Below are 19485 nucleotides of genomic sequence, written 5' to 3' on the forward strand. Positions count from 1 at the left end.
AAAGAAAATGTAATAATAAACTGATACATGGAGAGAGAGAAGAAGAAAGAGACGAGTTCAATATTTTGGAAAATATATTGGATGAGCCAAGTGGGAAACGCGGGCTGATTGTGCGATTATTTCTCACTTTTAAACATTTAAAAAGAGTGATATACAGTTAATGGGCGGATCGATACTTATCAAATATTTACTTATATCTCGTTTGGCTTTATAATCAAAATTTTAAAATTTTAACTCTAACTTTAAATCTATTCATTACACAACAAAAATCAACAATACAATTATTATATTTTCTTTTTCTTTTATTTTTTATCATTTAATTTAATTTTAATACTAAATTCTCTCAATTATTCATTATTTTTTTTATAATTCAAAAATACAATTATTATTTTTTCTCAACTATTTATTACTTTTTACATAATTCAATAACACAATCATTTTAATTTAATTAAAATTAAAATTTAATTTTATTTAATTCTAAAACTAAAAGCACCGAATATTTTGAGAGTATGTCCGAAAACAAGATGGGATGCGGGAAGGAGAGAGTAATCTTTGCATCTCGTACGGTCTCCTCTCATTCTCACTCTCAACTCTATTCTCTCTCTCCTTCCTTCCCCTATTATTTTATCTTGCTCAAACATCAATCTGGAAGCAAAGTCCCATGTCTCTTTCCTCCCTCTCCTCTCGTCTCCAGTCTCCGTAGTCCATAGCTCTCCTCTCTCCTCTCTCTGCTCTTGCATTGCTCATCTTCTTCCTGAATCGTCGAACACATCCCCTTGTCGTCCCTCCTCATTCTTCAAGCTCCGTGCTTTCACTTGCTGCTGGTCCCAAATGCTCCATTCTCCATTTCCATTGCCCGACCACTGAATCTTCCTCCATTTTATGGATCTCGGGGCGGTGGGCTTTGGTGGGTGGGGGGTGGGTTCAGATCCTGAGGCCAAACACAGACTGTACGGGCACGGGTCCCTCTTCAAGCAGGGCAGAGCAGCATGCGACGGCCCCGAGGACGATTTGAGGAGCTCCAAGGTCGCTAAAGCCGAGGACTTGCTGTCGGCCCCGAAGAAGGCCGGTAGGGACAGTGATGGAGCTTCCCTGCTATCTAATGGCTCCTCCCCTGTTTTCTTCTCCGCCGGGAATCATCATCATCATCAGCAGCAGCAGCAGCAGCAGCAGCACATGCTCTGCTTCTCGTCTTCGAAATCTGACGCCCCGTCTCCCCATTTGAGCCACAGTTCTTCGTCCTTGTATGGTAAGTTTTTCGGGTACATTTACTGGTCATTCTTGCTGTCCTTCAAGCTCGTTTGCAGATTTTACCTGGGCAGTAAACACATCGTCGAAAGCCCCGTTTTGGCTATGGAAAATGCAGTCAAAGATGCAAGCTTGTCATGGATTAGATTCGGTTCTGTTGAAAGGTCATTTCCTTTAAATGTCCGATTTGGAGCAGTTCTTGTCAACGGGAAATTCGAAAAAATCTCTTTTTTATCTGAGGGGAAGTAATTTTCCTCAAATGCTCGACTGAAATGGACTGGTAGGCACAAAATAAGAAAAGATACAGAAGTGAACAGTCCCCCTTTTGATCAGTGCGAGATTGCTACATAAATAGCTTAGAAGATTGGGCCTTTTATGGTGCCTGCAATGTGGTGAAGAAGGAAATTAATTTCGCTATATGGTTCGGGAATGGTAACCTGTGAAAGCTTGGCAGGTGCAAACGTCAATGGAGCTCTCTTCTCAAGAGGTCCATTCACTCCATCGCAGTATATGGAGCTAGAGCACCAAGCGCTGATCTACAAGTATATCGTGTCGAATGTGCCGGTTCCCTTGAACCTGCTCATACCTATCAAGAAAGCTTTTGACTCTGCCGTACTTGCTTGCCATTCCAGCGGACTTTTCAGGCCCAACGCATGTGAGTTGTCTCCTGAATTACGGGTACTTTTTACCCCTTGAATTATTACCACAGGATGTGCAGATCTTAGCTGAAGAAATTATCCATGTCCAGTTAGGATAGAAGACTGTAAGCATGTAAAACTTTAGTTTCATCCCGAATCATAGACTGGGCCCATGAACACCATATGGGTCCTTTGGATGGAAAGCAAGGACCAACCAGTTCGCGGATCTTTTATGGATGTTTGTGCCTTTAATTTTATCAAAGACTTATTTAGAATCAAATCTGTCCTTGATGGTCGGATTTTATTCTATTCTTTGTGTACTTATGATAGGGTAGAGCTTCTCTATTCTCAGATACTCTTTTCTATATGAAGCTCGTCACAATACAATTTTGCTATTAGTTTTAGCTTATCGATAATATCGGTCATTTAGGATAATCAGTCTTTCCTTATGGGAAAGGTCATAGTTATTGAAGTTTATCTCACAATGTATGTCCTCTATTTCGGAGTATGATGGAATTAGATTTTCTGTTGATATTCCTTTGTTCTTTGATCCTTATATATAGTGGGATGGGGTTCTTTCCATCTGGGGTTTTCTAGAAGCACCGATCCCGAACCAGGAAGGTGCAGAAGGACTGATGGAAAGAAGTGGCGGTGCTCAAAAGAAGCAGTTGCTGACCAAAAGTACTGTGAGAAGCACATGAATAGAGGCCGCCACCGTTCAAGAAAGCCTGTGGAAGGCCAAACAGGCCATTCCGTCTCCGGAGCCACCACAACTGCCCCCTCAACTAACATTCCAGCTGCATCAGCATTAGTGGGGCCCGGGAGCGGTGTATCTAACAGCATGACCCTTAACAGGTACTTTTCTGAAGTTGATTGATAGAGAGTGTGCTATTGGTTTTAGTTGCTGCTAGGGACTGCTAAGGGTAGTTTGATCATGATGAATTTCCTTATTTCTCGTTTCAATGTTTAACCTGAGCTGAAAACTATCAGATCATGTTGAATTTTTTGTCAAATGTTGTTTACCTTCTCACTACACTCGGGAAACAAGGAAAACGTTGTAGATTTAAAGTTGTTTGAAGTATAATTCTCTGTTTCTAAATGTTTCGGGATAAAAATTGGCAAAATCATATGTACCTAATCAGTTCTTTTCCCTGAAGCACTGCATCACAAATTTTCTTTTATGGGGCGTTTGGTTTCAGAGTTAAAATAACTTTGATTTTGATTGTGGAAAAGAACAAATGTTGTGTAATTTGTTGAGTTAAAGTTAAAATTTTTGACTTGGGAAATGTGTATTTTTATTGTGTAGTGGGTTGGGTTAAAAGTTTTTTTTTTGTGATTTTAACCCTGAAAACAAACGGGCCTTTAATTGCTGAGGAAAGAAAGAGTGTTGACTAGTGGTACTTTTCATTGATTATAACAGGATGCTCATGAATGAGGGTAATGTTGCCAATAGAATGAAAGATCCGGGGGATCTTTACTTGTTATCTCCGGCTGTTGAGCTCAAATCTAAAGAAAACTCGTTCTTGATATCCTCAAAGCAGCAATTCCTAGAAATGGAATCACACCATTCTGTTCATCAGTTCATGGACGACTGGCCCGAAAACCATTCTGCTGATCCCGCCATAGCTGGGGCTGGACTCGACTTGCAGTCAGATGGGACCCAGTTATCAATAGCGATTCCCACAATGTCTTCCCCAGAGAACAAGAAATCCTCCTCATTTTTCCAATTCGGGTCACTACAGGAGATGGACAAAGTAGAGATGATCGATTTGGGAGTGGGAGTTGGCAATAAACAGGCCTCCTATTGGGTGCCCATTTCGAGGGAGAATTCGATTGGCGGCCCCCTCGGCGAGGCTCTCAAGAGTACTAACAATAGCTCAATGGGCTGCAAGACCTTGTGGGTCAGCACTAGTCCTTCGCTCCAGTCGTCCCCAACTGGCGTTTTACAGAGGACGACCTTTGTTTCACTTTCCAACAGCAGCGCTGGAAGTAGCCCCAGAGCAGATAACAGCAAGAACCTCGAAGAAGCTTAGATTAGCAGGTTGGCCTTATTGATGACCTTTAGTGATGGGGTTAAGCACGGCACTCACGTTTCAATAGCCATTCAGATTGACCAACCTGTCCTGTTCTCTGCTGCCGGTGGGCTCTGCTCTGCTTTCGGGTTGTTGAAGAGTGAAGTTTGTGGGGCTATGTTGCGTGGTCTATGTATTATTTTTCGGGTTTGTATTGAAGTACATTTCCTGCTCATAAGACTGTTATTGTCAGCTTTGGCTTTTCCTTTTACTGTTCATTTGCCTCTTTTCCTTTTCTCCAAATTTGATTGGTGTTCTTTACATTAATCAAATGCAAAGAGGTGAAAATTGCGACTTCATTTAGCATCTGGGTGTGACTTCATTTAGCATCTGGGTGTTTCATTTGGCTTCATCATTTCACCATTTGGATTTTATACTGTAGGTCGTTTGGCAACGACAAATCTCTTCATTTCAGACGAAAATTTGTATTATTGTGTCTTCCCTTTAAGAACTGTAAATTAAAAATGACTTAGGAGTAGGAGAGTAGCCGCTATTATAACGATACATGAAGAAAGAGGATGTGGTGCAGTAGCAATATTGTCGTTTTGAAATTAAAAGATTTCATATTCATTCATCCTAATTGAGTCTATTCGCTATTCTTTATTTATGCGTCTCTTATGTAATTGAATATATATATACATATATCGAGTCAGTTAAAATAGAATCTGATGATTTCCTGAAACAACTTCCCATTCAAGATCTTATCTGGTAGATATTTGAATCCCCGAAATATAGAAAATGGATCAGATCAAAACCAACAGCGAATTTTTTTTTCAAAAAAAGTAAAAACATAAAAAGGAGAAAAATAATAATAATAACCGAGCTACTATAAGAATTGCCTCAGGCTTGGATAACATTTGAGAGAGAGAAGCAAAATCCAAGAGGTGAAAATATGAGCTACGCCTACGAGGGTTCAATTATAGGGGTGCCCTTCCCATGGGAGGACAGCCCTGGAATCCCGAAAGCAACCCCGGCTGATGATCGAACAGAGCTGATCGCTAAGAAAGGGCAGCACGTGGCTGAGTTGCCGCTTCCGCCTTGCCCTTCGGTAAGGTCCCGAGGGTTGCTGATTAAACTCCTTCAGAAGGATCTGATGAGGCAGAAGACAACATGCGACCCTTTTTTTTCTGCTCTCATGAAATGCACCGAGGAACCGAGCACAGATAGTCACCCCGAGGAAGAAGAACATGTAAAAGAAGAACGAAATGGTGGAGATGAAGAATCGCATCCGAAGTCCAATGTCGTGAACCGGTTGAAAAACCAGACTACCTTGGCAAGTAAGATGTGCAAATGCATTTATTTGTTTTATTTATATCCATCTTATAAAATAGTAGCTAAGCCTAATGTTATTCTTCTTCGAAAGAGATCTGCTGCGGTGCAATTACGCTGGCAGCTTGTTGAGTTCCGAACCCCGGCGATCGTGATAAGCCTCGTACTATAATATCGTACATGAATTTGCAGGTAATATCATCCAAAGCGTGAAGAAGTGTGTGCTGCTGTGTGGAGACTCTTCCCCTGCACAGAACCGAGATGAGGATGGGGACTCCGTAGTTCTTCGTAGTGTTTCAATGGAGTGGGATACCGCGGCTACTTCAACGAATAGATGCGATATAAGATCATACACATCAAATGTGTACATCTAATTGTAAAAATACGTGTACATAGAAATGAATAATTAGTCTGCGCTTGTTTGTGATATTCCTTTTTGCCCCTCTTTTAAGAGTGTGCGTGCGGTTGTGCAAGTTATCTGAAGCTGAACCTACAACCTATTTGGGAACAATTCCTTAGGTGGCTCAAGAATATGGTCCTAGTGAAACTAGAAACAATACAGATCGACATCATGTCAGTCGGGTCTTTCTTGTTGTCAATGGGAACACCCTTGATGGCCCGATAATTGATGATCGATCCTCTTCCACTCTAACAACTAAGTATGTATCGGTAACTATTTAATCAAATAAGTACTTAAAATTAATTACATTATAGTAGAAAATGAATGGAAGAAAGAAGAAAAGATGAAAGATGAGGTTCGAACTATTTAATTGTTGAGTCAAAAATCAAAAATCACTAATGATTAAGTCAATTTTATTACTTACCGTGAAGTAGATTTTGACTCAATGATTAAGGCCTAGTTTGGGAGTTCTGTTACTGATGGAGAAATACTAAAACAAAATTATTGAAAAATAAGTACTGAAATAGATTCAGCGCTTGCCCATATGAGCTTCATTTTCTATTATTTGAGGATATTATAAGGGTCATTATGCCTCGTCTTTGTATTACTTGATCTATTTTTCTAATAAACTGGGGCCTCATCCCCCGAAATTCACCCAAAAAAAAAGAAGACAAAATAAAGGCAATTTAAAAGGTAAATGGGCCTCGATGCCTGATGGGCTCTCCCTGGGCTGGATGATAATGGGCCTTTTGGTTAATAAAACGGTGATGTCGTGTATCCGGCAGAAACCCATTGTCGGTTTGCGTTGTCGAATGCCGACGTCGAGAAAGCAATTGATTGTAGGCTCCTTTTTTTTTTTTTTCTTTCTTCGTTGAGATTTTTTGTCCGACTGCCGTCTCTTTGCTTCTCTGACTCGGACAAGGCTTCTTCTCCCTCAGGTGCCCGCTAGGGTTTTTGAGTTCGAATTCGGATTGTTCTCCATCTTCCCGCTCCGGGAAGCTCCTCTCTGCCGATCGGCATTCGTGCTCGGTGGCTTCACTCTGATTCTCGCACTCTCGGCTGCATCTAATCTGTTGCGCGACTTGGTCTCCCGCCTCTGCAGCCGCTGTTTGTTGTTGCCCAGCTGAAGTGACAGAGGTGATGAGTTCTCCCTCTAGGGTTCCGTAGTTTATTCAATTCTGGGTTAATTAGCGGGTGGGCTTAATTAGAAGTGCAGTGCTTGCTCTTTTCTTTCCTCAAATTTAGGGCGGGGCAGCAGCTTTTTCCTACGTAGGCCTGCTCGAGGACTTCTTGGATCCTTGCCCCCACTTTGTCTCCGTCCCTGCTGGTGAATCCGGTTGCGTCCTGTTCTGTGGGTAATCGTAGGGTGTTTGAGTTAAGTCCTTTCTCACTTTTGGTGGTTGTGCAAGAGCCAGCTACACTGCCCTCTGCGGAAACAAGAACAATATCTGAGAATCTTTGCTCTGTTTTGGTTGATTCCACCAATGCCGTAGTAGTTCAGTTTCGTTTACTCGTGACTGGAAGAGATATATTTTTGCGGTTGGACTTAGGCAATGTAAGGTGTTGGCTTTTGCTAACGTTATCTTATGGTGGTCGTTGCAGCTGTTACAGAGGGATCTACGCCTGCCCCCGGAATGGCCAATAATTCTCAGCCTCCTGGTGCACAGGTATGCGAATGTTGCGCATACATTATTATTTATATTGGGAACATTTTCCAGGGCAGATTATCTTTAGCTCAGATTTGTGGCAAAAGGATCAAGTGGCTATTTCTTTATCCGCTAATTAATGAGTCACCGACACTGACTTTGTGTAACCGTCCTGAGTCCTTTTGAAGCGATAACAGTAATACTAGAACTGTCCCTCATAGTTATATTGTTAAAAAAGGGAAAATCTGGGCCCCCCATTAATTTGCGCTGTAATTCATAATAATTGTTATAAACATTTTTAACAGGATACGCTGCTACATTGCTATTATCTTGTTCTATTCTTTGTTCCTGATTTCTGATATGTGAAATTTCTGGTTTGGTCTGCTTATCAGCCCCTATGGCCTCCTCCAGCTGGATCCCAAAACTTTGGTACCTTACAGATGCAGGTAACATGCTCTCTCTCTCTCTCTCTCTCTCTCTCTCTCTATTGCTGTATATAAGTAGAAAATCTTATGGTGAGTTGATGATTAATAATGCTTAATATCTTTCTACTTTAGTATCGCCCAATGGTTCCGAACCAGCAAGGACAGTCATTTATTTCGGCATCTTCCCAGCAGTTTCGACCTGTTGGACCCGGCATGCCCTCCTCTCATGTTGGGATGCCTGGGGCACAAGATCTACCTCTCCACTTTCCCCAATCAATGCAGCCGTTTCCTCCAAGGTCTAATCAGCCCGGTCATGCACCTCCTCCTATGCCGTATGGTCATACCAATCGACCCATTCCATCTAGCACTCCATACCCAGTAAGTTGCCAATACATGGTTTTATGCTTGAACATTTGATGGGTCATCCTTTTGCACTTATAATTGCAATGTTTCAGTTTGCCCCGTCTAGTTTTGGCCAACCACAGCATCATGCCAGTGTCCCGTCTCAGATTCCACCAATGCCTCAAATGCATGCTCCCATTGCGGGACAGCTTTGGGGACCCGGGGGAGGTCAGGGTGCTTCACCTGCTATGCCTCAGCAAGCTGCCCAGCAACCTCCAGCTGCTTCCCCTGCCGTAAGCATCTTATTCACTTAACTGAAACAATCTGCGAATTCTTTGCTGATTGCAGTTCGGCGTAATTTTGTGATTTTGACCTTTGGGTTACTGATTTGATTGTATTGGCCACCCTATATTTTGCTTGGAAGGAGGTGGAAATACGCTGAGTTGGTATTTCAGTGCTTACTTTTTCCTTGAGGTGAATGTGCATATCAGCTGCGAAGTTGGATAAGAGCATTTAGGCATGACTTGTATATGAACTGTGGCAATGGATTTCATTGAACTCTACTGAAACAGTAATACATCTATCTGAAGGCACATAGGTGGATTGTCCGATTAGATTGTGATAGTCATTTTGGGGTGTTCTGGGCCTTATGGCAATCATTTCGCTTTTTTTGTGACTCATGTACATCTGGTCTGTGCCATAAAGCTTTTGTTCTGGTACTCCCTATACATGATTGATGTTTTACCCAGGATATATATCTCCAATTTTCTCCTGTTATTTGGAAACAGGCAGCTAGTGTCCCTACTCAGCAATCATCCTCTGACTGGCAAGAGCATGAAGCTGCTAATGGCAGAAGGTGTGTCCTTATTGCCTGATGTGTTTTCTTATTGCTTTTGTGGAATTATTCCCCTAGGTTGACAAGTATATATGCTTTGAATTACTGGCCCGCTTACTCATCTATATCCACCCTAATTTATTTGCACTGTGCAGGTATTACTACAATAAGAAAACTAAGCAGTCCAGTTGGGAAAAACCTTTGGAGTTGATGACACCTATTGAGGTAAGTCATGCTTTTGCCTTTTGCTAACTCCTTTGCTGCCTTATTAGTGGATGTTGCTTTGCTTTGGAATGCTTGAAAGGATAAATCTGCCATTCTATTTGTAATTTTATCCAAGTAACCTTGTCATTTGTCCACTCGGCCTTTCCAGGAGGCAACTTTACCTATTATCGATCATTTTTATGTTCTCTAATATATTGCATGCCAGCTTATATAGTTCTATTGTAATCCAAGACACTAGAATTTGGAAGTCCAGCAAGGAAGGGTATATGGTTAGTTGATCGGTGGTGATACTAGACACTTGGTGCTGCTGACATTGCAATGACTTGTGTGGTGGTAGAAGTTCCATTGGGTGATTACATTGTAATAGGGTATTGTTGAGGTTATCGGGCCATTGATCTTGAAAAGCTTCGTTGAACAAGTCAGCATATCGCCATGAGTCTATTGACTGGGAAAATGGTTAAATATAGGACATGAAATAATCTATTACAGTTACTTCTGTATAATCCATTTTATCAAGCTCTTTCCTGTCTATAAATATTATGTGTTTGCCAAAAAGCACATCTGAAATAGTAGCTCCAATGAATTAATACACCACCTGTGAAGATACTAATGTATGTTGGCTATAAATCAAATCCCTAAATACGTTTAGTTTCAATCTGCCATATAATTACTTCTTGCAGTATGGACACGATCCATGTTTGTTCCGGTTGTTTTCTGACGAGATAGGTTCACTCTGCATGGCTTTTAATGGTTTCTAACTTAGCCATTATTGGTAAATTTTGTAAATTAGTTTGATTTAATGTCATGTTGTTTGGTGAGATGGCTTTTCTATGAGTACTTTAGCATGTACTGAATCCTTAGGGAGGCTGTTTTTATTTGGTCAGGAGAATGGTGCCTGATATTACATCATGTAGATATGGTTCCTCTCAGGATTAATCAGGCTACCTTGTTGAAGCTTTTCTTGCATGTGCTGTTAAAGATGCTAAACTTTGTACCTTCTCAACCTCCGTGCTGGTAACTGCTGGCTTTTTCTGGTTTATTGTTGAATTAACTTTCAGTGTAGTACAGTTGACAATATTAACTTTATTCCATTTTTATGTGAAAAAACTTCAGTCTAAGATATATTAACCTATTCATCTTCATTCTGGTGTTTTCTCACTACAAAGCCCACATGCACAGTGATTATATGGCCATTTTGTGTCCACACACCAATATTTTAATTATATTCTGGGGTTCGCTTGTAGTATATATATCTCGTTGACCTTGTGTTGGATGTAGGTGCAGGTATATTCTTGAAAGTGTCTCCTCTTGTTGCTGTCCAGCTGATTCTATTTTATTTTATTTTTTATTTTTGTCTACTTTTAAGTTGTTCTTGCCAGTTATTTATTTTACTTTTGCATTCTGTTATTATCTTATTTTGGATTAGTAATGACTTTCTGTAACAGAGAGCAGATGCGTCAACTGTGTGGAAGGAATTTTCTACTTCAGATGGAAGGAAGTGCGTAGATGTCACTTCTTCTTTGGTTTGATTTCAAAGTTTGATGTCACCGTTACTTCATGGCAATCCTGTGGCAATAATTACTGTTGGCTTTTGCAGATATTATTATAATAAGGTTACAAAGCAATCTGTGTGGTCAATGCCTGAGGAAATGAAGGTATCCTCAACTCATTTCCTGGTTCTTTCATTTGTTTAGGATTTTTTCATGTATTTGACTCTTTCATACTTGAATTTAGCTGGCTCGCGAACAAGCTCTGAAAGCTGATGGTGGAGTTCTTGAGGAAGCTGTCTCGGGATCTCAAGGCTCCGCAGCTGGTGTTGCTGCATCAGTTGAAACGCCCAGTGCTGCTACTAGTTCCAGCCCCAGTGTGCCATTTTCTGTGGCCGCTTCAAGTCCTATTCCTGTAACTCCTGCTGTTCCTGTTACTAATGCAACCACTACTGCTGTATCTGGTCCAGTGGGTACTCCTGTTGCAACCTCATCCGTACTGTCAAATGATGTTGGAGGTCAGGACACGGTGGTCCCTAATCAGCCAATTGCTGCTTCCTCTCAAAATGTTCAAGACCCTGAAGATGGTGCTTCAATTCAGCTTATTGAGGAAGCAAAAAGAGGAATGGCAACAGCAGGTAAAGTTAATGTGACCCCTTTGGAGGAAAAGACTCCAGATGATGAACCTGTTACCTACCCCAGTAAGCAGGAGGCAAAGAATGCTTTCAAGGCACTTCTTGAATCTTTCAATGTTCAATCTGACTGGACTTGGGAGCACGCGATGAGGGAGATAATCAATGATAAAAGATATGGTGCTCTGAAGACACTTGGTGAGCGGAAACAAGCCTTCAATGAGTATTTGGGTCAAAGGAGAAAGTTGGAGGCAGAGGAAAGGCGCGTGAGGCAGAAGAAAGCCCGGGAAGAGTTTACAAAGATGCTGGAAGAGTGTAAGGAACTTACGTCATCTATAAAATGGAGCAAAGCTGTGAGCATGTTTGAAAATGATGAACGGTTTAAGGCTGTTGAAAAAAATCGAGACAGGGAGGATCTTTTCGACAGCTTCATGGTGGATCTTGAAAGGAAAGAAAAGGAAAAAGCTGCCGAGGAGCACAGGCATAACATTACTGAATACAGGAAGTACCTGGAATCGTGCGACTTCATCAAGGTGAACAGCCAATGGAGGAAAATCATCGATCGCTTGGAGGATGATGAAAGATACTTACGCCTAGAGAAAATCGATCGATTGCTCATCTATCAGGCATGTTTTCTGACAACCTGTTAATATTACATTAAGGGACTCTTTACTAATATATCGGCTTATGGCAGGATTATATTCGGGACATGGAAAAGGAAGAAGAGGAGGGGAAGAAGATACAAAAGGTTCACCTGCTTTCCATTTGTTATTAGCTAATTTCTGGTATTTATCCAATCTCATCATTATGGGGCTTTTTCAATCTCAAGGAACAAACAAGGAGGGCTGAGCGGAAAAACCGGGATGAGTTTCGTAAGCTAATGGAAGGACATGCATCAGCTGGTATTCTGACTGCAAAAACCCATTGGCGGGATTATTGTTTGAAGGTGACGATTTCCGTTGGATTGTTAAATGTTGATTATCATAACGTCGAATGGGTTTTAGAATGGCATGGGAATCATAGATTGGATCTTCATAATGGCAGGTCAAAGATTCAGCAGAATATCAAGCTGTTGCATCAAACACATCTGGTTCAACCCCCAGAGAATTGTTTGAGGATGTTGCTGAAGAACTAGAGGTTAAGGTATTACTTGATATTTTAACCTGGTTGTTTCTTCACATGATCATGAGGTGTTATTTGAGTTTTTCAAGTAGAGCATTTAAAAAATATGCCTCTTCATATTGCTGACTATGTGGCCTTCTGGATTGCGTTTGAGATCTGTTAATCTCAAATTAATGTTTCAAATACTCCTTTCTCTTGCCTATTTACAGTTTTATGAAGACAAAGTTCGTGTAAAAGATGCAATGAAGTCAGGGAAGGTAAGGCTCCATTTAGTGACCAAGATCAGTTCTCTGCTCCTCTCTCCTTTCCATCCCAAGATTTTTGTAATTGAAATGGCGAAGTTACCTGGGATCTTTCTTTCCTGCTTCCTTTTAAAAAAAAAAAAATTAAGAAGAAAATCTCTTCCCCTGAAGACCCACAAATCTAGGCTGAGATGACTTGGTTACTGTACCTCCTGACCAGACTGGCCCACAGGGGGTGTGGGGGCAGGGGCGGCAGGTTCATACTGTCGACCTGGTCTGGGAAGGAGTTGGCCGGGTCGAGGCACCATCAATCCCTCTCTACCCAAATTGGATGTGGGCTTATTGAGGTTAAGGAGGTGTGGGAGGTTGCTCAAGTCAGGCAACATACTACTTGGCCACTGGAGGTGGCAATCCATGCCAGTGATCATGTCTGGATGGGAGGAGGCTGGTGGGAGCCACCTCCTGCCAATTTTATGCTGGAATATGTAAATGGATAAATTTTTCAAAAACTAAAAACATTATGTGGCAACTTAACAGTTTCTCAAAGAAAATTAAACTTAGTAAGATGAGTTAATTGTGGAACCTAAAATGAAGTGTAAAGGTTCCTGCATATATTAATGTGGATGGATGTTTACATTGATAAGTACTATTTCAGGTTTCTATGGTTTCGACATGGACATTTGAAGATTTCAGAGCTGGCGTCCTGGATAACCTTGGTCACCCTCTGATATCAGAGATCAACTTAGAGGTACTTCTGTTGACACGTTAATACGGCTTTGAAAAGTTGCAAATGTGATGGACAATCTAATTTAGTTCCACACTTACACGGAGAAGATATTCATAAAATTTCGAGTCTATTTACTTAAATTAATATATATATATATATATATATATATATACACGACGTGTAAAATTTGCTTAGTAGATGTCTTATCCATGATACGAAGTCTGAGTTTTACTGATTCACTCTTTAAAGCTTGTATATAAGGAGTTACTGGAAAGAGCAAAAGAAAAGGAGGAAAAAGAGGCAAAGAAACGCCAACGTATTGCTGATGACTTCACTAGACTACTGCATACATTTAAGGTACAGCTGAATTTCCGTTATTTTATCTCAAGTACTATGATATTGAGCATATGTTTTCTCTCATGATTCTAATGAGTTCCGACAACTGTACAGGAAATAACTTTGTCTTCTACTTGGGAAGAGTGCAAGCCTCTTGTTGAAGAAAGTTATGAGTTTAAGTATGACTGCTTCTTCGATCTAATGTTTTTGATACTCCTATAAATAGTTAAAGTTGTCATGCATGCTTTCTAAAACCAAACCTCTTTCCTCTTTTATCTTGCAGATCTGTTGGGGAAGAGAGTTCTGCTAAAGAGATTTTCGAGGAATACATAGCACATTTGCAGGAAAAGGCTAAAGAGAAGGAGCGTAAACGTGAGGAGGAAAAGGTATGATTGGCCTACGTAGTTTCCCTTTCTGTGGCTGTTTGAATTCAATTTACATGCTGTGATAAGACTCTTTATATGAGGTGCAAGTGTAAATCGTGAGTTTGAACAAGAAATGTTTAAAATTAGTGACGCCTACAGTTAGATACTTAAGATTTTATCTCTTTAGGAGTCACATAATGCCAATTAACATCTGCCAGAGGGTGAGAAAGAGATCATTCAATTGATTATGGTGTTTAATTTAGATACCAACATGCCTTTTCGCGGATTATTATCCTTGTCTACTTTTTGAAAGCTTTATCTTCTGAACTCCAGGTAAGAAAAGAGAAAGAGAGAGAGGAGAAGGAGAAGCGGAAAGATAAAGAGAGGAAAGAGAGGGACAGAGAACGTGAAAGAGAAAAGGGCAAGGAAAGGAGTAAGAAGGATGACACAGACAGTGATACTGCAGATGCAAATGATAGCTATGGCTATAAGGATGACAAAAAAAGGGAAAAGGAGAAGGAGAGGAAACATAGGAAGCGTCACCAAAGCGCTTCAGATGAAGTCTACTCTGACAAGGAAGAGAAGGAATCTAAGAGATCAAGAAGACAGAGTAGTGATCGCAAAAAGTCAAGAAAGGTACATGGACATTGTGATATAACTCATGCAAACTTGCCTTGGACTTCTCATTGTTTTTCCTTTAATTGTATAACTTGTCTACAAATGGGTGGTCTCAAGTTCTTTGTACTTTTATTTTGGACCTGTTCTTTTTACCCTGAATTAGATATCAAAATATTGTTCTCGTTCAATTTTTGATGTTGCTCATTCTCCTTTTCCAATTCCATTGCTCCCTGCATAAACTTGACATTGATGTGCAATAGAGATACTGATTTGTTGATATCTACACTGCAGCATGCTCACTCTCCTGTATCAGATGGTGAAAGCCGGCATAAGAAGCATAAACGAGATCATAGAGATAGTTCCCGCAGAAATGGCGGTTATGAAGAGCTTGAAGACGGTGAAGTTGGTGAGGATGGAGAAATTCAGCAGTCTTAATGATGGAACTCGTGATCTTTTGCTTTTTCTGGTCCTGCTAGCTGTTGTGCCCAGGTCCTAGTTTCAATTACTTAATCATGCACAAGGTTTCGGTTAGCAGAAATGTCAAGTCAGGATCATTGAGGGATGTAATAGCGACTAGGGATGCCTCATTGATTATATCTGAAGAAAATGTGGACTGGTCGCATGATTGGATGGCCTGCATTTTTTGCTTTCTATGAAAATGTGTGAAGCTGCTTTCACGCTTTTGGAATAACAAGGTAGATGTCACTGTGAATTTAGATAAATTTCGAAAATTTTGACATTCGTTGGATTTGTATCTTCTTCATGTGAGGACATGAAAACTGAGTGTAAAAAGCTTGTGGAGGGAAATGATGTCAAGAAGAGGTTCTATTTTACTTCAATGTTAATCTCGTGTTCGTCTCAATTCATGTAATGAGCTGTAGGTATGGAGATCGACATATTCAGCCTTAACATAAGGCCCTGCGGTGTCAGTTCTATGCCATGCTTGCAGAAAGGACGGGGACAGGATAATTCCCCATATCCAAGTCTCAACCAGTAGGATTGGATGACTCTTGCTGAGAATTAATCTGTGCAGGTGCGCTTTGCCAGTTTTCCTTATCGAATAATGTCGAGTTTTCCCATGTTGAATTTTCTTGCTTGTTTGGTTAGACTGTTCTATCATATCTTTCCGAGTCGTATTTACAAGGCCCGAAAATTATGTGCTTTTGTGCATGAAGTTGCTGATTAAGACCTTTTTTATTTTTGATAGGTAATATGATGGGCAGCAGTGAATATTGCTGCCTCCTGTTACGTAATGTTCGGGCTCTCGTGTTTAATCACGAATATATCAAATGAGCTGAACGACCAGCGCAAGCACGGTGTAGCATCACCAAGGGTCTAGTGTAGTTCACAGAAGTCGGAGATGACTCCAGGTTCAAGCCAAAGAGTCCACCTTAGTGTATGTCATCGAGGGGATTCGAACTCGAGATCTAGGGGTTTTCAAATCAACATGGGAGTAAGCTTAAAATCATTAGGCCATCACTTGTGATGGTTGAGACCTAAAATTGTTAGATGCCAATGCTTGTTCTGTCTTATTATAGTAGATGTTTACAGGATGAGCAGCAAGCGGAAAACATGGTTGTTTACAGGTGGATTGATACCGAATTAATCTATCATAGTTGTTCATTTTCCCAGATTCCTGCATGGGAATGTTATGGAAAGTAAAGATGTCTTACTGCAACCCCCATCCCCGTGCATGAGTAAGTACACGAATGGAAAGAGGTCAGGGCCTGATATTATTTCCGGCTGCAAACGGTGGTTCGCATTTAAGAAGGGACCGTAGCGCGGGCCACAGACCGCCATTAATAGTTGTAGCTGTAGGGAACTTCGTACTTTTGGAATGTTATGGAAGGTGTCATTATGCTCGAAAAAACCAACTCTTGTTTATTTTCCGCTCTTTCGCACTCATACTAATCTGACACCATGGAAATATGAAGTAGCCGTTTTGCTGTTAATGACATATCATCTCTGCAACCATCTCATTGCTGATGTCTTCCATAAGAGCATCTCCGATTTCCAAGCTGATTTGCATCTTCTGTTGGACGCAATCCTCCCATTCTTCCACCGTTTCCAAGTAGTCCAAGTAGACAAGCTCGTCGATGCTCATCTCATTTCCTCTTGTTCTCCCCCACCCGACTATCTTTTCACAAATAATCTTCTCAATCTGATCAGGCTCTATGTCGGAGTTTTTCTTCTTTCCGGCGTTGTCCTTTCTCCTGTAGGTCTCTATTACCTCCTTCACACAGTCGAACAGAAGCTGCTTTGTCTGCTGCAATACCCGTCTCGAGTTGAGGTAATTGGGGGAAGCCTTCAGACCCAGGGGCTGGGTCGACTGGGCAAAACTAGTCCTGTCTTGTTTGCAGTGATAGAGAATCTCAAATGCAGAAGCTGAAGATAAGGAATCTTCTGTGATCTTCTTTGGTAGACCGAGTCTGCAAGTCGAGTCGTCAGCCTCTTGCCATGCTGAAAAGACCTGCAAATCCTGCCGCCATGATTCTGTGGACAGGCGAGATGAAGATTTTAGTCTGGAATATAGATTCGTTCCCGTGTAAAAAATTAGTCATTCTGATTCATCTAATGGCTGTAGTCAGTGGCATGAATACTGTATCAGTACCATAACACTGGATCGACTTTGTGGCGCAGTGATGGTACAGATCGTGTCGGTGCTAGCTCAGGTCTATAGCAACAATGTGGCCATTGGGGGTAACCGTATATATACGCTGCCAACAGGCCGGAATCAGTGATGGTTTACTTGGACGATGGGAAGCGTGTTACGGCTTTAAGGGGAAAGGGACATCCTGAATCCCACCGATTCTGTGAGGAAGTGATTCCTAACAAATTCGTATGGTCAAGAAATCCAGTGAGTCCACTAGGTATCTTAGTCCGGCAGGCCGGCTCGTGGTTTTACATGCTAGTTAATACCCGATAACATTACAATCGTGAAAGACGGATACTTACTGTTGCCGTATTGCTCGGCTGAGGTATCGCTGGTGATCTCCGGTGCTATGCTGGGCTGCAACTTAATGTTGTTCCGAGGCCTCCACTGTATGTTTGTCTCAACTTGATTGACCTGTGGATGAAACAATTCCATTCCTTCTTAGCCACATACATACTACAGGCAATCACAGTTTTCCCGAGTGCAGAATTCTTGTTTCGCTCACCTCTACTTCCCTCGGCTCATCGTACTGATGGGAACTACGTCGGTCCAATGGAACCCGAGCACCCCGCACTGGGTGTGGCTTCTCATCGGGGTCGCTGTTGGAGCATGAATAATACACCGTGGAGCTGCTTGCCGATGAGAACCTGTCCAGCTCCGCAGTTTCTCGGTTATCCCTGCAGACTCCGCCGCACTCCCCTTCCCTATCCCGGCTTTGCTGCTTGTTTTTATTTCCTCCATGGATGGCAACCATCCTGTCGCACAGACCTGTCAGCAACTTCGAGAACCAACCGGTCCTCTTCCTCTTCTGCTTCTTTCCAACCTCACCGTAGCTCATTGAGCCCCTCCTTGGGGCATAGCCTCTTTCGGAGAGGTAAACGTCGAGGACGAAAGGCTCTTGCTGCTCCTGCAGAAGCTCTCTAAGATGTTTAACCTGTTTGGCTTCTCCCGTGGATTCCATTTCGATGGTGATTGTGGTGTTTACTTGCTCAAGGTGGTGTTGAAGAGGAGGAGGTGGAGGAGATGGTGGTGGTGATGAGGAATTAAATTGGGGAGCGACAAAGCATATCTGTCAGAATTGGGACCGGACATGGAGTCTCAGACAGAACGAAGATTATTGGATTGGAACATTTAATGCAAAATGGCTTCAGAAATTGTTGGGTAGTGGAAAGGACTTGATTGCCACTTTTATAAGGCCTAATATTTGGACTGATGATGAGCTCCCATCTTCCCCGGTCGCGGATAACCTTACGAGCAATCGAACTTATAGTAAACCATGAGTCGGGGAAACCCGGCCATCAAGAACCAAGACATCTCTTATCCAGGCGCATTACTAATTGGTCCTCAGAATCAAATTTAAAAATGGAGATCAGTTACTGTTGGGACAATTTCTCTCATATATAGAGAATGATGAGGGTGGGTGTTGGAGGTAGTCACACATGGAAAAGTTGAAAGGAAATCCATAAGTTTATAAGAGATGATGGTTTAGCAACTCATTGACTTAAACTTTTGAATTGCGGATGAGTCCAAGTCCGAAGTAAGTTTGTAGATTTTTCCTAACAAGTGTTATCAGAGTCCATAGTAATGATCATGAGAAAATGCACATGCTATGCGTGGAAACTCCACACCTCACCAAGGCTCGACATAGTAATGATCATGAGAAAATGCACATGCTATGCGTGGAAACTCCACACCACACCAAGGCTAGAGTGTGGAACTTATGGCTAGTGAAGGGCCTAACAATTGGTATCTGAGTCTGGAAGTAAAATCCCGGCTCGAAGTCCTTGTTGCGACGGTTTTTCTCATATATGGAGAATGGTGATGGTAGGTATTGGAGATAGTTTCACATGGAAAAATTGAGAGGAAATCCATAGGTTTATAAGAGACGATAATCTAGTAACCTATTGACTTTAGTTTTTGAGTTACAGATTGGTCCGAGTCCGAAATAGATCTGTGAATTTTTTCTAACAGTTACTTACCGTCGTATTCATCTAAAACTTGAAATCTTGCCCGAGGCCGCATTCATGATCTTAGCTCGGTAACAGTCGGATCGGTCCATATTAAGAGGTCGGACAGTACATCTTATTATCATTAGTCAGTTGTTTTAAGAGATTTTTTTTTTCTTTATTCATCCAAAAAAAAAAATCTCCAAGGTTGCATAGGTCTGATGCAGGGTATGGTGTCGGTATGTCACAGAATTCAA

At 41.5% G+C, this 19485-nt stretch overlaps 4 protein-coding genes across 7 annotated transcripts; 3 read left to right on the forward strand and 1 right to left on the reverse strand.

Annotated features, from left to right (window-relative positions):
- The first annotated feature begins 562 nt into the window (after positions 1 to 562).
- LOC116193825 (growth-regulating factor 7-like) lies at positions 563 to 4261 on the forward strand. The gene is made up of 4 exons (XM_031522850.1): positions 563 to 1249; positions 1703 to 1903; positions 2450 to 2741; positions 3307 to 4261. Exons 1-4 carry the CDS (start codon positions 883 to 885, stop codon positions 3917 to 3919), a joined length of 1473 nt encoding a protein of 490 aa, XP_031378710.1. The 5' UTR covers positions 563 to 882; the 3' UTR covers positions 3920 to 4261.
- Positions 4262 to 4829: 568 nt separating this feature from the next.
- On the forward strand, positions 4830 to 5680 carry LOC116192656. The gene is made up of 2 exons (XM_031521256.1): positions 4830 to 5235; positions 5420 to 5680. Exons 1-2 carry the CDS (start codon positions 4851 to 4853, stop codon positions 5599 to 5601), a joined length of 567 nt encoding a protein of 188 aa, XP_031377116.1. The 5' UTR covers positions 4830 to 4850; the 3' UTR covers positions 5602 to 5680.
- Positions 5681 to 6416: 736 nt separating this feature from the next.
- On the forward strand, positions 6417 to 15468 carry LOC116193149 (pre-mRNA-processing protein 40A). Of its 4 annotated transcripts, none has more exons than XM_031521932.1 (21): positions 6417 to 6466; positions 6566 to 6764; positions 7230 to 7294; positions 7666 to 7719; positions 7831 to 8076; positions 8154 to 8333; positions 8829 to 8896; positions 9031 to 9100; positions 10546 to 10598; positions 10698 to 10755; positions 10835 to 11845; positions 11914 to 11967; positions 12049 to 12165; positions 12264 to 12362; positions 12551 to 12598; positions 13239 to 13331; positions 13560 to 13667; positions 13761 to 13825; positions 13930 to 14032; positions 14345 to 14647; positions 14921 to 15468. In XM_031521932.1, exons 3-21 carry the CDS (start codon positions 7262 to 7264, stop codon positions 15062 to 15064), a joined length of 2907 nt encoding a protein of 968 aa, XP_031377792.1. In that variant the 5' UTR covers positions 6417 to 6466; positions 6566 to 6764; positions 7230 to 7261; the 3' UTR covers positions 15065 to 15468. The 4 variants fall into 4 exon arrangements, with proteins under 4 accessions (XP_031377792.1, XP_031377798.1, XP_031377807.1 ...); XM_031521938.1 differs by lacking the exon at positions 6417 to 6466 and adding an exon at positions 6873 to 7002 and having other exon boundaries at positions 6499 to 6764; XM_031521947.1 differs by lacking the exon at positions 6417 to 6466 and having other exon boundaries at positions 6499 to 6764; positions 13572 to 13667.
- A 663-nt stretch (positions 15469 to 16131) lies between these two features.
- LOC116193169 lies at positions 16132 to 18567 on the reverse strand. The gene is made up of 3 exons (XM_031521966.1): positions 17788 to 18567; positions 17585 to 17696; positions 16132 to 17122 (listed from the first exon to the last, which is right to left on the reverse strand). Exons 1-3 carry the CDS (start codon positions 18241 to 18243, stop codon positions 16578 to 16580), a joined length of 1113 nt encoding a protein of 370 aa, XP_031377826.1. The 5' UTR covers positions 18244 to 18567; the 3' UTR covers positions 16132 to 16577.
- Between the last annotated feature and the right edge of the window lie 918 nt (positions 18568 to 19485).

The sequence above is a fragment of the Punica granatum genome, chromosome 1 (assembly GCF_007655135.1).
Source record: "Punica granatum isolate Tunisia-2019 chromosome 1, ASM765513v2, whole genome shotgun sequence".
Classification (NCBI taxonomy): Eukaryota; Viridiplantae; Streptophyta; class Magnoliopsida; order Myrtales; family Lythraceae; genus Punica; species Punica granatum.